The sequence below is a fragment of the Channa argus genome, chromosome 9, assembly GCF_033026475.1.
Source record: "Channa argus isolate prfri chromosome 9, Channa argus male v1.0, whole genome shotgun sequence".
Classification (NCBI taxonomy): Eukaryota; Metazoa; Chordata; class Actinopteri; order Anabantiformes; family Channidae; genus Channa; species Channa argus.
Window position 1 is genome coordinate 2,861,516 of NC_090205.1, and position 16,451 is coordinate 2,877,966.

The 16,451-nt window shown below is 43.3% G+C and overlaps 4 protein-coding genes across 4 annotated transcripts; all 4 read left to right on the forward strand.

Moving 5' to 3' along the window:
• The first annotated feature begins 826 nt into the window (after positions 1 to 826).
• Positions 827 to 1,933, forward strand: LOC137132900 (trace amine-associated receptor 13c-like). The gene is made up of 2 exons (XM_067515919.1): positions 827 to 996; positions 1,102 to 1,933. Exons 1-2 carry the CDS (start codon positions 827 to 829, stop codon positions 1,931 to 1,933), a joined length of 1,002 nt encoding a protein of 333 aa, XP_067372020.1.
• Positions 1,934 to 3,745: 1,812 nt separating this feature from the next.
• LOC137132901 (trace amine-associated receptor 13c-like) lies at positions 3,746 to 4,836 on the forward strand. Its single transcript, XM_067515920.1, has 2 exons — positions 3,746 to 3,915; positions 4,026 to 4,836. Exons 1-2 carry the CDS (start codon positions 3,746 to 3,748, stop codon positions 4,834 to 4,836), a joined length of 981 nt encoding a protein of 326 aa, XP_067372021.1.
• Positions 4,837 to 9,842: 5,006 nt separating this feature from the next.
• LOC137132902 (trace amine-associated receptor 13c-like) lies at positions 9,843 to 10,957 on the forward strand. Its single transcript, XM_067515921.1, has 2 exons — positions 9,843 to 10,012; positions 10,126 to 10,957. Exons 1-2 carry the CDS (start codon positions 9,843 to 9,845, stop codon positions 10,955 to 10,957), a joined length of 1,002 nt encoding a protein of 333 aa, XP_067372022.1.
• A 3,352-nt stretch (positions 10,958 to 14,309) lies between these two features.
• Positions 14,310 to 15,422, forward strand: LOC137132903 (trace amine-associated receptor 13c-like). The gene is made up of 2 exons (XM_067515922.1): positions 14,310 to 14,482; positions 14,588 to 15,422. The coding sequence occupies exons 1-2, from the start codon at positions 14,310 to 14,312 to the stop codon at positions 15,420 to 15,422; spliced, it is 1,008 nt and encodes a 335-aa protein (XP_067372023.1).
• Positions 15,423 to 16,451: the final 1,029 nt, after the last annotated feature.

Genomic DNA, 16,451 nt, shown 5'->3' on the forward strand with positions numbered 1-16,451 from the left:
AGTCCAGAATTAGCTGTATGGTACGTAGAGAATCGGGCATCAGTGTAGTTGACAGTGTGGAATTTGATGCAGTTGACACAAAACGTGTAGATGTTGATGTGTGAGCCCCACACAGCTGATGAGGGTTCAATGACGTCTGCTGCCAGCAAATTCCACACTTGTTTCTTCATCTCCTGTTTTAAGGGTGTGTCTTGTGTAAGGAAGATTTGGTGTTTTAGAGAATTGGTAACTTAGTTCGGAGGTGCATGATTCTCTGATTGGACTGTGCTCTCTCTGTTCAATCTACTGCTTTCTATATCAGCTTTGCGTCAAGGTCAGACATGATGCACTGTACTACACGAGTTAATGGCACAATAAAAATAGCTTTTCCAGTGCATTCAGTGAGACTGTGTCCATCTTTTTGTGGGGTTGTTGCTGGAAGAAGGTCCTGATGAAAGTGGAGGTTAGTGAGTGAGCTTGGGATATTTTCCTTTATTAGAAATTGGGGAGGGTTGCGTCAGAAAGGGCATCCGGCGTAAAAACTGCCAAATCAAAATGCGGACAATGATCCGCTGTGGCGACACTGAACTCACGGGATAAACCGAAAGGACAAAAAAAAAAAAAGATCCTTTACCATGCCAATGGATGGTCTGAGTAGCTCTTGTAGTTGTGGGTGTTGGTTGGGAGGTGGACTCTGAGACGTGATGAAGATGATTTTGTGATGGGCAGAGTGAAATAGGAAGGACATCAGTGGGTTACAGTGACTGAGAGGGAGGAGACCAGAGAGGGATACTGTGGTAGAAAGACATAAATCCTCTATGTGCCAGAATCTGGCTGAGATCTAAAGATGGAGGTTAATGACGGAGCAGATCTCTGCTTTCCACAGCTGCTCAACATGTCCTGCAGGAATACGATGTCTCGCTCCAAAATGATGCTGCTTTACTTCCTGGTGTCATCTGTCTCTCTGCTCACTGTGTCTCTCAACTTGCTCGTCATCACCTCAGTGTCCCACTTCAGGCAGAGATCAGCTCCTCATGCACTTTAAATGTTACCACGTGTGATTCTCTTCTCCCCACAGTTGTTGTGTTGTTGCTGTAATGTCTCTGTCCTCTTCCCCTGCAGGCAGCTCCACACACCCACCAACATCCTCCTCCTCTCTCTGGCTGTCTCAGACTTCATCGTAGGTCTCCTCGTCCTGCCAGGAGAAATCCTCCGAACATCCTGCTGGTATCTTGGTGATGTGATGTGTTCTTTGTATACATATTTTGCCTTTGTCACTCTTACTACATCAATTGGAAACATGGTGCTGATATCAGCTGAGCGATATGTGGCCATATGTGACCCTCTGCATTATCCCACCAGAGTCACTGTGCAAAGAGCCAGATTCTGTGTTTTCCTGTGTTGGTTCTGTTCTCTTCTCTACAGCAGTATCTTTTTAAAATGTGGTTTCATTGAACCAGACACACTGAAGTTCTGTTATGGACAATGTGTCCTTGTTATTCATTTTGTCGCAGGAGCTATTGATCTTATTTTGAGTTTTATTTTCCCCATCACCATCATCGTAGTTCTGTATGTGAGAGTGTTTGTGGTGGCTGTGTCTCAGGCTCGTGCCATGCGCTCTCACATTACAGCTGTTACACTGCAGCATTCAGCGACTGTGACATCAAGAAAGTCTGAGCTGAAAGCAGCCAGGACTCTTGGTGTTCTTGTAGCTGTGTTTCTAATGTGTTTCTGTCCATATTACTGTGTCTCACTTGCAGGGGACACTGCCCTCAATGGTTCTTCCGTCTCGTATGTGATCTACCTGTTCTATTTTAACTCCTGTCTGAACCCTGTGATCTACGCCTTGTTCTACCCCTGGTTCAGACGAGCGATTAAACTCATTGTTACATGTAGGATTCTGCAGCCTGGTTCCTGTGACACCAACATACTGCAGGGAGAAGCTGTGAAGTAACTAATAGGGACGTCGATTTCTAATGTGATCATGAATTAATTTACTAATTGAATCTTCTTTCTGATTGTGTGTCAGACTGCTCATTGTCATACATACATACAGTTACAGTGTTTCCAGCATTTTGTCACACGATGGCTGCTGCATAAGTCAAACTGGTGTCTTTTCACCTTCTAGCTCTCACTAGAAGCCTGTTTTTTTATGTCGCACTTATTCATTACACAATTGCTGCTTGCATTCGACAAACACTGTCCCTGTGTTTGTTTTCACTGTGTCACCCAGACTCATCTAAGTTAATTAAGCAGGCAGATATACTGATCTGATAACTAGTAGTTGTATTACAAATGCACCCCACCCACCCTCCATCCACCCACGTTTTAAATCAGTCAAGGATTCACTGATTTCAGCTTTGTCACACAGACAGTCATGTATTGACAGCAATGACCTTTTGGGACATCCCACCCGGGGGCAAAGAAAAGGTTTTTGACCGTTCATTGCATCATTTTCTTACTTTCTTACTAAATGTAGCTTCAGATACAGGTCTCATCACTGCATGCACATGCAGGCTGGGACCTACATGTGAACACACTTGTCATAACTCTGCCCAAGTGCACAAAATAGGCCCAGCCCTTCTTCTCCACACTAACCCGGGCTGATGGGTGTTTTTAGGGTTTAGCAACCGGACATAGGAAAAAACATTTGATTATTTTTATGTGCTATGACATGGTGCAAACCTGACCTTAATTGAACAAATTGCCACCACTGCCCGACCAGGCTGAGTACGGCGGTGTCACAGTAACGAAGGCTCACGGTGTTAGGTAGCTAGTAGGCTGTAAATCAATTAAAATTTTCTATCACATGTGTCTGCAGTTAAATGTGATTATTGTTCACTAATTAATCACATGTTATATCAACTTTGAATTTGCTGTAAAGGAAATTTTGCTAGTTGTAATACATTTATCGACATATAGGTGGACAAATGATGCTGACAAATTCATTAATTAATGGCTACAGCAGCAAAGTCACATTTGTTGCTGATCTTTTTATCAAAATATTAAAAAAATCCTCATTTCTGGCCGAAGTTGAAAATGATTATAGAAATCACTGATCCTTTTTTCTTCGAGCTAATGTGGTTTACTGGTGCAGCTGGTAGACAGAGGGGGTCTGGTTTAGTGTGGAGGCTGCTAATAAAGGCAACCAGAAGTTGCCTAATTAAGTTATGTGACAAATCGGGGTAAATGGTTGGCACAGCTCACATTGTGTTTTCGTAGCAAACAGCCATTAGACAAACTCACTGAGCACTTCACCACCTTCGTGTGTTATCTGTCAACTATTCTGTCACACACAGGTTTTGATTCATTGCAACCTGTTTTTATTCACAGTTTTCCGTGTTTTTTTTTAAAGGATCAGTTGTTTGTTATGAAAAAGTCTGGATGCTCCCTCGTAATCCCACTAGTTTCCAGTGGTGCACTTACATATTAAATTTACTATTTGGAAACTAGGCTGTGGTGTGACACAGATTGTCAGAAACTGAATGATGCACAATGTGATTGTCTGTTGCAACAAGGTTAGCATTTGCTAATTTGCATTTTGATTTGGCAGAGTGCAGTGTTTTCTGTCCACCACAGTCATATGTATGTAACTACATCATCTACATGATGAAGATGATTGTGTAATACACAGAGTGATAGAGGAAAGACATCACTGGCCAGCAGAGAGGGAGGGGAACAGGGAGGGGTACAGTGGTAGAAAGACATAAATGAGTGGTTCTGGGCTGAATCTGGCAGAGCTGCAGCTCTCTGTGCAGCTCTAAAGATGGAGGTTAACGATGGAGCAGATCTCTGCTTTCCGCAGCTGCTCAACGTGTCCTGCAGGAAGCCGACGTCTCGCTCCAAAATGGTGCTGCTGAACATCCTCATGGCGTCTGTCTCTCTGATCACTGTGGCTCTCAACCTGCTCGTCATGATCTCAGTCTCCCACTTCAGGCACAGAAACCTTCAGCAGAGCCCTCAAGTTTTATACCCTGAAAATAAAAAGTGTTCCCCAGCTGTATGATGATACATATGTATAAAGATGCTGTCCTCTTCCCCTGCAGGCAGCTCCACACACCCACCAACATCCTCCTCCTCTCTCTGGCTGTCTCAGACTTCCTCGTAGGTCTCCTGGTGATGCCGGGACAAATCCTCCGAAAGACATCCTGCTGGTTTCTTGGTGATGTGATGTGTTCTCTGTATACATATTTAGTGTCTCTCACCATCTCTGCTTCAGTCGGAAACATGGTGCTGATATCAGCTGAGCGATATGTGGCCATATGTGACCCTCTGCATTATCCCACCAGAGTCACTGTGCAAAGAGCCAGATTCTGTGTTTTCGTCTGTTGGGTCTGTTCTTTTCTCTACAGTGGCATCTTTCTAAAGAGAGATATGACAGGATCAGACAGACATAACTCCTGCTATGGACAATGTACAATTATCACTGATTACACTATTGAAACTATAGACCTTGTTGTTAACTTCATTTTCCCCATTACCGTCATCGTAGTTCTGTATGTGAGAGTGTTTGTGGTGGCTGTGTCTCAGGCTCGTACCATTCGCTCTCACGTCAAAACTCTCCCACTGCAGCGTTCAGTGACTGTGCTCGTTAAGAAATCAGAGCTGAAAGCAGCCAGGACTCTCGGTGTTCTTGTAGCTGTGTTTCTAATGTGTTTCTGTCCATATTACTGTGTCGTTCTCGCAGGTGGTTCTGTCTCCTACGTGATCTACCTGTTGTATTTTAACTCCTGTCTGAACCCTGTGATCTACGCCTTGTTCTACCCCTGGTTCAGACGAGCGAGTAAACTCATTGTTACATGTAGGATTCTGCAGCCTGGTTCCCGTGACACCAACATTCTGCAGGTAGATCATTAGTTTGATCATGAGCAGAGGTACTGTACAAACCCAAAATGTTAATTCGGGTTTTCTTCTCGGGTAAATGAACAAAATGCAACTTTTGTGTCGTGCTGCTTATTGTCAGTCTTGTGCTTTCATTTCACAGAAACAGTGATTATAGTTAATATGCAGTTCCAGCTCTACAATGCGGTTGAATTATGCCAGTGGTTTGCTGTAGATACCAATTTTTAACAGTTTAGTTCTCACTAGAAGTCGTAGGTCTGACTTTCATTGTGTAATTAGACCCAAACATTTTTTTTCTTGATTTTAGTCCATGTTCTTATTCAGTGGCTGCTTTTCTTTGATAAGCAACAAATGCTGATTGCACACAGCACTGCAGGATAAACGGTGTGTTACTAATCACAATGCACATATTAAAAGTCTTCTGTCTCAGCAGTGTATCAGGAATGATATGATTCAATAACAACTCCACTATTGTTTTTGAGGCTGTGAAACCTGAGATCACATGAAATGACACATGAAAAGTTGTGGACTGTATTCAAATAAAAAGAAAAGTAAAACTGTGAACCTTTCACGTACTCAGTCCTGGGACAGATCTAAGTCGTTCAAAGATACAAATGTCTCACTCAAGTCAGTTCCACGTTTGGGTATAAAAAGGCTGAGTATTTAAAAGGGTTAGATGGGGACCACTTTGTAAAAATCTGTTGGGGCAAAGAGTTAGACAACTTAAAAACATATTTTGTCTACGCAAACAATTTCTGTCCACAATGGACAAGGTCAAACACCAGTATTGAGGGGCCCTGGTCTTTAGGTCCTTGAATGCACTGCATTAACAAGCTGACTTGTGCACAGTTCCTAAGCCAGAATTGTTATGGAATCGAGGTGTATTAATGCACAAAGCATGAGTAATGTGCACATCTGTGAAGTTTAATGCTAAATAACATATATCGGTTTTTGAGCAACAAACGTTTCCATCTAGACAATTTGTTTTCAGATATTACAACCATGAATGAAGCTTCCAATTAGGACCTGATATTTACAGACCACTGATTCTAACAGCTGATTCATCATCATTTCTATGCTGACGACACACAGCTCTTCCTGTCCTTTCCACTGGACTCCACAGTCTCATCAAGCCTTTCAGCCTGTCTGTCTGACATTTCTGCTTGGACGAGAGGAGGACACCTTTAGCCCAACCTCTCCAGAACTAAAGCTCTAGTCTTACCAGCCAGATCTTCAATACAGTGATTGTCCCCACTAAATCTGCCAGAAATCTGGGGGTCATCATTGACGGCCAACTGAGATTCACCCACATCCCCTCTGTCTCTAGGGCAGAAGATTTGCCTCTACAACATCAGAAAGATCAGGCTCTACCTCTGCAATGTTGCAATGCTGCAACTCTAAACATCTGGCTGCTGATGAACTGAGAAATCTGACACATACATATGGAGACACCGTGAAAGGCTTCTGTCGCCGCTGTTTACAGTGCAGTGGCTGGTAAACTGATAGTGTTAACATTATCATGTCCTGGATCGGTTTTAATAACACCAGGTGGCTCTTATTGTGAAGCAGCCACATGAGAAGTGCAACATAGGCGACTCTGGCGCAGGAAGGTAGAGCGGTTTTCCATCAATTTCACAGTTGTTGCTTCAATCCCCACCTCCTCTGGTCACATGTCAAAGTGCCGTTGAGCAAGACACTGAACCCCAACTTAGTTGCTCCCGGTGAGTGTTGGCCAGCTGCATAGCAGCTCCCCCATCGGTGTGTGTGTGTGATTAGTGTGAATGGGTGAATAAGTGTAAAGTGCTTTGAGTGTCAATAGGTAGAAAAGCTCTATATAAGTGCAGAACATTTACCATTAAACATGGCAGCTCATGAACACTGTAGACTCACTCTGAGGGAGCAGTGGGCCTGGAGAAGCATTCAGCAGGTTGCGCTCTGCAATCTCACCACTAGATGCCACTAGATTTTACACACAGTGTCTTTAGTACAAGGTTTTATACTTTACACTTTTCTTGGTAATTTAATTTACTTCTTCACTGTTCGGTCAAAACTTCTTGTGTTTATTGTATATTAGAACAAAAATGTCTCTGGATGAATACTTCTTCTTTTGCTTTCGGCTGTTCCACAGCGAATCATGTGCCTCCATCTAACACTGTCCTCTGCATCCTCTTCTCTCACACCAACTAACTTCATGTCCTCCCTCACTACATCCATAAATCTCCTCTTTGTTCTTCCTCTAGACCTCCTGCCTGGCAGCTCCAACCTCAGCATCCTTCTACCGATATATTCACAGTTTCTCCTCTGAACATGTCCAAACCATCTCAATCTGTCCTCTCTGACTTTATCTCCAACACATCTAACATGAGCTGTCCCTCTGATGTCCTCATTCTAGATCCTGTCCATCCTCGTCACTCCCAAAGAGAACCTCAACATCTTAAGCTCTGCTACCTCCAGCTCTGCCTCTTGTCTTTTCTTCAGTGCCACTGTCTCTAAGCCGAACAACATCTCTGGTCTCACCACCGTCTTGAACATCTTTCCTTTCATTCTCGCTGATACTCTTTTATCACACAACACACCTGACACTTTTCTCCACCCGTTCCAACCTGCCTGCACTCGCCTCTTCACCTCTTTTCCACACTCACCGTTGCTCTGAACCGTTGACCCTAAGTACTTAAAGTCCTGCACCTTCTTCACCTCTGCTCCCTGTAACCTCACCGTCTCATTGACACACATGTATTCTGTCTTACTGCGGCTAAGCTTCATTCCTCTGTTTTCCAGAGCAGACCTCCACCTCTCTAGATTTTCCTCCACCTGCTCCCTGCTCTCACTACAAATCACAATGTCATCTGCAAACATCATAGTCCAGGGAGATTCCTGTCTAACCTCATCTGTCAGTCTGTCCATCACCAGAGCAAACAAGAAGGGACTCAGAGCTGATCCTTGATGCAGACCCACCGCCACCTTGAACTCCTCTGTCACACCTACAGCACCTCACCATGGTCTTACAGCTCTCATACATGTCCTGCACCACTCTAACATACTTCTCTGCCACTCCAGACGTCCTCATACAATACCACAGCTCCTCTCTCTGCACCCTGTCATACGCTTTCTCTAAATCTACGAAGACACAATGCAACTCCCTCTGACCTTCTCTGTACTTCTCCATCAGCATCCTCAAAGCAAATACTGCACCTGTTGGACTCTTTCTAGGCATGAAACCATATTGCTGCTCACAAATGTTCACCTCTGTCCTTAGCCGAGCTTCCACTACTCTTTCCCATAACTTCATTGTTTGGCTCATCAGCTTTATTCCTCTGTAGTTGCCACAGCTCTGCACATCTCCCCTGTTCTAAATTAATTTGAGGGTCAGATCATGTCAGCAGTACACTTCTCCTCCAGTCCTCAGCATCCTCTCACTCTCCAAGATCTTGTTAAACAAACTAGTCAGAAACTCTCCTGCCACCTCTCCTAGACACTTCCATACCTCCACAGGTTTGTCATCAGGACCAACTGCCTTTCCACTCTTCATCCTCTTCAACGTCCTCCTCACTTCACTCTTACTAATCTTTGCTACTTCCTGCTCCACACCAGTCACCTCTTCTACTCTTCGTTCACTTTCATTTTCCTCGTTCATCAACTCTTCAAAGTTCTCCTTCCATCTTCCCATCACACTCCTGGCACCTGTCAATACATTTCCATTCTTATCTTTAATCACACTAACCTGCTGCACATCCTTTCCATCTCTATCTCTTTGTCTGGCCAACCTGTACAAATCCACCTCTCCCTCTTTAGTGTCCAACCTAACATACAAGTCCTCATATGCTCTTTGTTTGGCCTTTGCCACCTCTACCTGCACCTTATGCTGTATCTCCCTGTACTCCTGTCTACTCTCTTCAGTCCTCTCAGTGTCCCACTTCTTCCTAACTAACCTCTTTCTCTGTATACACTCCTGAACTTCCTCATTCCACCACCAAGTCTCCTTGTCCACTTTCCTCTTTCCTGATGACACACCGAGTACCCTCCTACCTGTCTCCCTGATCAAATTAGCTGTAGTGGTCCAGTCATCTGGAAGCACCTCCAAACCACCCAGAGTCTGTCTCAGCTCCTCCCTGAAAACGACACAACATTCTTCCTTTTTCAACTTCCACCACTTCGTCCTCTGCTCTGCCTTAGTCCTCTTCATCTTCCTCACCACCAGCATAATTTTTGGCTACACTCTCCCCTACCAATACTTTACAGTCACTGATCTCTTTCAGATTACAGCGTCTACACAAGATGTCGTCCACCTGAGTGCTTCTCCCTCCGCTCTTATACGTCATCCTATGTTCCTGCCTCTTCTGGAAGAAAGTGTTCACTACAGCCATTTCCATCCTCTTTGCAAAGTCAACCACCATCTGTCCTTCTGTGTTCATGTCCTGAAGACCAAACCTGCCCATCACATTCTCATCACCTCTGTTCCCTTCACCTACATGTCCATTGAAATCTGCACCAATCACCACTCTCTCACCTCTGGAGATGCTCTGCATCACTTCATCTAACTCACTTAAGAATTTCTCCTTCTCTTCTAACTCACATCCTACCTGTGGGGCATAACCACTCACATCATTGAACATCACGCCTTCAATTTCCAGCTTCAGACTCATCAACCTTTCTGATACTCTAATCACCTCTAGAACATTCCTCACAAACTCCTCTTTCAGGATAACTCCTACTCCATTTCTCTTCCTATCTGACTCATGGTAGAACACTCTGGATGAATACTGAAGTATTAAAAAGAAAAATTTTATAATTGCTGTTGTTTGGAATTGACAAGTGTACATGCAAGTAGGTGCCAGGGTGTGTGTGTGTGTGCATGTGTGTGTGTGTGTGTGTGTGTGTGTGTGTGTGTGTGTGTGCGTGTGTGTGTGTGTGTGTGTGTGTGCGTGTGTGTGTGTGTGTGCGTTTCTGTGTGTTTTGCAGGGGGTGGGGGCTCTAGAAAGACATAAATCCTCTATGTGCCAGAACCTGGCTGAGCTCTAAAGATGGAGGTTAACGATGGAGCAGATCTCTGCTTTCCACAGCTGCTCAACATGTCCTGCAGGAAGCCGACGTCTCGCTCCAAAATGGTGCTGCTGAACATCCTGGTGTCCTCTGTCTCTCTGCTCACTGTGTCTCTCAACCTGCTCGTCATCATCTCAATCTCCCACTTCAGGCAGAGATCAGCTCCTCAGCAGAACATGCACTTTAACTGTTACCACATGTTATTTTCTTCTTCCCACAGTTGTTGTGTTGTTGCTGTAATGTCTCTGTCCTCTTCCCCTGCAGGCAGCTCCACACACCCACCAACATCCTCCTCCTCTCTCTGGCTGTCTCAGACTTCCTGGTGGGTCTCCTTGTGCTGCCAGGAGAAATCCTCCGAAAATCATTCTGCTGGTTTCTTGGCCTTGTGATGTGTTCTTTGTATACATATTTTGCCTTTGTCACTCTTACTACATCAATTGGAAACATGGTGCTGATATCAGCTGAGCGATATGTGGCCATATGTGACCCTCTGCATTATCCCACCAGAGTCACTGTGCAAAGAGCCAGATTCTGTGTTTTCCTGTGTTGGTTCTGTTCTCTTCTCTACAGCAGTATCTTTTTAAAATGTGGTGTCATTGAACCAGACACACTGAACTTGTGTTATGGACAATGTGTCCTTGTTGTTCATTTTATCGCAGGAGCTATTGATCTTATTTTGAGTTTTATTTTCCCCATCACCATCATCGTAGTTCTGTATGTGAGAGTGTTTGTGGTGGCTGTGTCTCAGGCTCGTGCCATGCGCTCTCACATTACAGCTGTTACACTGCAGCATTCAGCGACTGTGACATCAAGAAAGTCTGAGCTGAAAGCAGCCAGGACTCTTGGTGTTCTTGTAGCTGTGTTTCTAATGTGTTTCTGTCCATATTACTGTGTCTCTCTTGCAGGGGACAGTGGCCTCAGTGGTTCTGTCTCCTATGTGATCTACCTGTTCTATTTTAACTCCTGTCTGAACCCTGTGATCTACGCCTTGTTCTACCCCTGGTTCAGACGAGCGATTAAACTCATTGTTACATGTAGGATTCTGCAGCCTGGTTCCTGTGACACCAACATACTGCAGGGAGAAGCTGTGAAGTAACTAATAGGGACGTCGATTTCTAATGTGATCATGAATTAATTTACTAATTGAATCTTCTTTCTGATTGTGTGTCAGACTGCTCATTGTCATACATACATACAGTTACAGTGTTTCCAGCATTTTGTCACTCGATGGCTGCTGCATATGTCAAACTGGTGTCTTTTCACCTTCTGCACCGTCTGTACTTTGAAGTGCAACCTGGTCATTCATTTCATCATGAATAAATTCACAAATACCAACTTTTGAAACTGTGATGTGATGTTGTTGGATATTTTTTTATGATTCTAGTCATGTTGCTAGTAAATGGTAAATGGCCATTTATATATTGCTTTTATCCAAAGCGCTTTACAGTGTTGTTTCCCATTCACCCACTCACACACAGATGGTGGTGGCTGCCATACAAAGTGGTCACATGACCCACCGGGAGCAACTTGGGGTTCAGTGTGTTTCCCAAGGACACTTCGACGTGTAGCCGGGATTGGGGATCAAGCCACTGAACTTACTGCCTTACCAACTGAGCTACAGCCGCCCCCATCGTAAAATGTGTCTATGTTATGACACTGCTGTGTTGTTGCATGTTATAATCATACTCTCTCATGCTTTATCTGTAGATATCACTTCCCAGCGAACGAACTGGTTGGCTCTTAAATTCATTGTTTTGCAAATTGTACATAAGAAAACATTTTTTTTTAAAATGGATAATGCAAAACTTAGTCATACAATAGATGCAGTTAATAAAGAATTTAACAATCGCTGTCACATACACAGTCAAGTACAGTGAAATGACCATGGTGCAAATAAATAATATTAAAACCATTTTTAACAACTGCAAAAAATCAGGCAATGATGCACAAACATGTAAAACACGAGTCCATGTTCACAAGCTAAAGGACAAACTGGTTTTATATACAGTGTGTGGCTGTATACATATCAGTTTGTATCTATGTTCATCATGTGATGGATAAAACACGCATGTTATTGCACAATGTAAGTTTGAAACCTATATAGTATAATTTGAATACTACTACAACTAAATATTAGTATTACTATGATTATTAATCATTATTATTATTAGGGATGTAAGAGTTTATCAAATACATGTAAAGACAAACAATTCAAATATATAACTGACAAATTGTACAGTGACCACTTCATTAGGTACACTTATACAATTTGGAGGATTTAATGTTTTGGCTTTTAATTTATTTAAAATGAGTGAGGGGCTAAATCATGAGAGCCACCTGTTAATGTAATGCACTCAAAACTCAATGAACCCAAGTGGCAAATGGGGAAAAGGGGTGGAGGGCAACTCCTGGGCTTTACAGACGGGTACGGTAGCTGGTTCCTGTGGTCTGTATGCACAGGAGAAGCAAGTAAGTTTAAGTTCATACGAGGAAGTGAGACAGATAATATGTTGGGGTGAAGGGTGACTGCAGGTCATGGTCTCGCTTTCTTGTTTGACCTTAAACTTACTTGCTTCTCCTCTGCCTACAGACCCCGAGAGCCACCTACTGCACCCGTCTGTAAATCCCAGGTGTTGCCGTCCACCCCTTTTCCCCATTTGCCACATTAGTTTGGTCAAAGTGAGACAGCGTCACATGATAAGGAGACAAGGTTTAGATTTTTGTCAAAGTGTGATGTTGACGTGTACAGTGGGCTACAGCCCATTTTCACCGACAGAGTAGCCTCTATGAAAGCAGCATCACTGAAGACACTATCAGTCCGCCTTAGTGCTATGCAACAGATTGCTCCTTGTCTTGTTGTATTCAGATACGAAGCACTGAAATCCAGCTTGAAACCAACTTTACAGCGATGAAACCACAAACATCCCATCGTAAAAAAAACATGAGATATCTAATCCCCATATCTTAATAAGTCGTGGCTGGGTGTTACACTATCTCCTTCACAAAGACCTTGTGGTTGAATAAAGTTCAAGATTGTGGTGGGTTGGCTTCAGACCTCCTAATGTGCTCTGGAAGCATGATCAGTGGAAATGTCTGCACATTTGAAAGTTAATGGTATGAATCAGGCTTATTCTGAGAGTCTTAAATACATGTTACTGATCTGCACTGATCTGAGCTGCTGTTTAACACGTAGCTGGGAAACAGCAATGAGAGCCGGCTTAAACAGAAAGCCGCTTACCTTAGTCAAACAAGTGCCAGACATCAGAATAGCAGGAACAACATGCACAGTCAAGCAGCCCCCCTCTCTCAAGCCCCTCACTTCCCCCCCGTTACGAATATTTTTTTCCTGCCAGCGTTGCCTCCTTCAATCAACACTAACCTCACAGATGTACCTTCTTTATTTTACTTCCCTGTCCCCAAAAAGCGAAGTCCAATATCTTATCAGGGAGATCAACACGTTCTTATTCCACAGCCTCAGATAACGATGCTTCCCAAGACGTCCTGTGGTGTATCATAGAGCTGACAGAGGTACACTTTCACATCACTATTAGAAGCTCCGGAATTGCCACCATGATGCCACGGGAGCAACTTTATGTACACACAAACCCGTGTTAAGGTTTGGGAAAACAACTTTAATTCAGGTTAGGAGTAAGGTTAGTTAGAAGACAAACTGCATAAAACACGTCACACACCAAGTTCCTTATTGTACTAACCACATTTGTCACATTGTGTTACGACCATCAGTGAAGCTTCTCACATCAGAGTCAGACCCTGGTCTGCAGTGGCAATATCCCATCTCTTGTTGCACCATCCACCTCCCTATGAAACTTTTTACTCTTTAGATAACAGCCGGCGTCTTACAGGGGAAGTACAAGGTACTTCGTGTGTATTTATTAGTAACAACGATGTACTTCAACAGCACCTTTGGAATCATATTCTTTGCTACTTGTTAACAATACACAAACTTTGGGGAACAACAGGGAAACAAGATGAGAATAAAGGGTAATAGTAAAATAATTACATGATAGTGATAATGATGACAGTGTAACTACAGATAAGAGCTGCAGCCAAATGAAGGCTGAATAATGGCTCCGTCATGTAGGCACCATTTCATGATTGAGGGGAACTTGTATGAAGTACAACATTTTGGAAACACAGTTGCAATTGACCATGAAAAGTCACAGTGTAATGTTTTAATGTTTATCACAGACCCCGTGTGTAAGCTTAAATAAGACAACTGAAGTATTTTTGTTTAAAATGTTTAGTGTTTAATAAAGTGAGTATAGGTTTAATACAGGATGAGGACACTGACAAAGGAGAGAGAAAGAAAGGGAGGAGGGACAACAGTGGCCAAAAGCATCTAACAGAAACGAGGGGAGGGTCCGAAAAAAGACATAAATCAGGTGGATATCAGTCTTGGTCACTAATCAGCTCTGTGTAGATCCCTGATGATGGAGTCACAGGACGGAGCAGATCTCTGCTTTCCACAGCTGCTCAACATGTCCTGCAGGAAGCCGACGTCTCGCTCCAAAATGGTGCTGCTGAACATCCTGGTGTCCTCTGTCTCTCTGCTCACTGTGTCTCTCAACCTGCTCGTCATCACCTCAGTCTCCCACTTCAGGCAGAGATCAGCTCCTCATGCACTTTAAATGTTACCACGTGTGATTCTGTTCTCCCCAGAGTTGTTGTGTTGTTGCTGTAATGTCTCTGTCCTCTTCCCCTGCAGGCAGCTCCACACACCCACCAACATCCTCCTCCTCTCTCTGGCTGTCTCAGACTTCCTGGTGGGTCTCCTCCTGCTGCCAGGAGAAATCCTCCGAAAATCATCCTGCTGGTTTCTTGGCCATGTGATGTGTTCTCTGTATAAATATGTAGCCTCTCTCACAATCTCTGCTTCAATTGGAAACATGGTGCTGATATCAGCCGAGCGATATGTGGCCATATGTGACCCTCTGCATTATCCCACCAGAGTCACTGTGCAAAGAGCCAGATTCTGTGTTTTCCTGTGTTGGTTCTGTTCTCTTCTCTACAGCAGTATCTTTTTACAGGGCGACATAACTGAAGCAGACCGTCACAACTCCTGCTTTGGGGAATGTGCTCTTACTGTTGACTATATTACAGGAGCTGTTGACATCGTTTTGAGCTTCATTCTTCCCATTACTTCCATCATAGGTCTGTATGTGAGAGTGTTTGTGGTGGCTGTGTCTCAGGCTCGTGCCATGCGCTCTCACGTCAAAACTGTCCAACTGCAGCATTCAGTGACTGTGATTGTTAAGAAATCGGAGCTGAAAGCAGCCAGGACTCTTGGTGTTCTTGTAGCTGTGTTTGTAACATGTTTCTGTCCATATTACTGTGTCTCACTTGCAGGGGACACTGCCCTCAATGGTTCTTCCGTCTCGTATGTGATCTACCTGTTCTATTTTAACTCCTGTCTGAACCCTGTGATCTACGCCTTGTTCTACCCCTGGTTCAGACGAGCGATTAAACTCATTGTTACATGTAGGATTCTGCAGCCTGGTTCCCGTGACACCAACATTCTGCAGGTTGAGGCTGTGAAGTGAAACCTGATCATTCATTTATTCAGAATTTAATTCAGAAATCTGCATTTCACTTTTTGTGTTTTTGAACCTACTGCGTGTTTATATTGTTTAGAGAATTGTGTATAACATCATTATTCAGGTGCAGATTTAGTGTGTCACTAGTTAAAGTTGTAATATGATGTGGAATTGCTGTTGCAGATATGTAACTGACGCTCCCAGTGGAGGTCACGTCCCCCTTATTCAGTGTTTGATTTAACAGAAAGCTCTTGGCTCTTGCTGCTGCTGTCATTTTTGCTACATTTCGCGAACTGCTTCCACATCATGGTTCAGGATATCTTCCAGTGATATATGTGTGTGACTGTGAATGACGAGTCTTTCTTCACTATTCTTCACTATTATTACTAAAATACTTTTATTTTTTAAGATTTTGTAAAAATGTTCTGTCCACTACTGCTCTTGTAGTGATGTTAGTGTGACCATAGTCCTACATGCTTTGCAGGTTTCACATCCCACCCTGTGAGATTCTTAAAATTATACACACAATCTTTATGAGAACTGAATCACATGTATTGACATTATAATTATTCCCAATTTGACATTATTTGCCAAGTAAGTATCTTTGCACACACAGGAACTTTGACTAGTACTCCTAGTACCTGTCAATGTACTTACACAGTGACAATTCCAGTGTCCTTCAGGATACACATGGACAATAAATACAGATTAACAGGAAGCCTCAACAGAGCTGGACAAAGATAACAAGTGCAGAACCACAAGAAAAAATTTACGTATAGTTATGTGTAATAAGATAATTGAATGGATGACAATAAAGAGTAGCTTTAGTGTATATGGTGCATAGACTGTGTCAGAGCTGTGTCATGTGAACAATATATATCACTATAGAGATTTTTGTTATATCAGTTTGTTTATGCCAAATTCTGACCCTACCATTGAAATGTTGCTGGAGAAATCAAGACTCATCAGACCAGGCCTGTTCATTTCCAATCTTCTATTGTTCGACTGAGCCCTTGAACAGGAGCAGGAACCAGT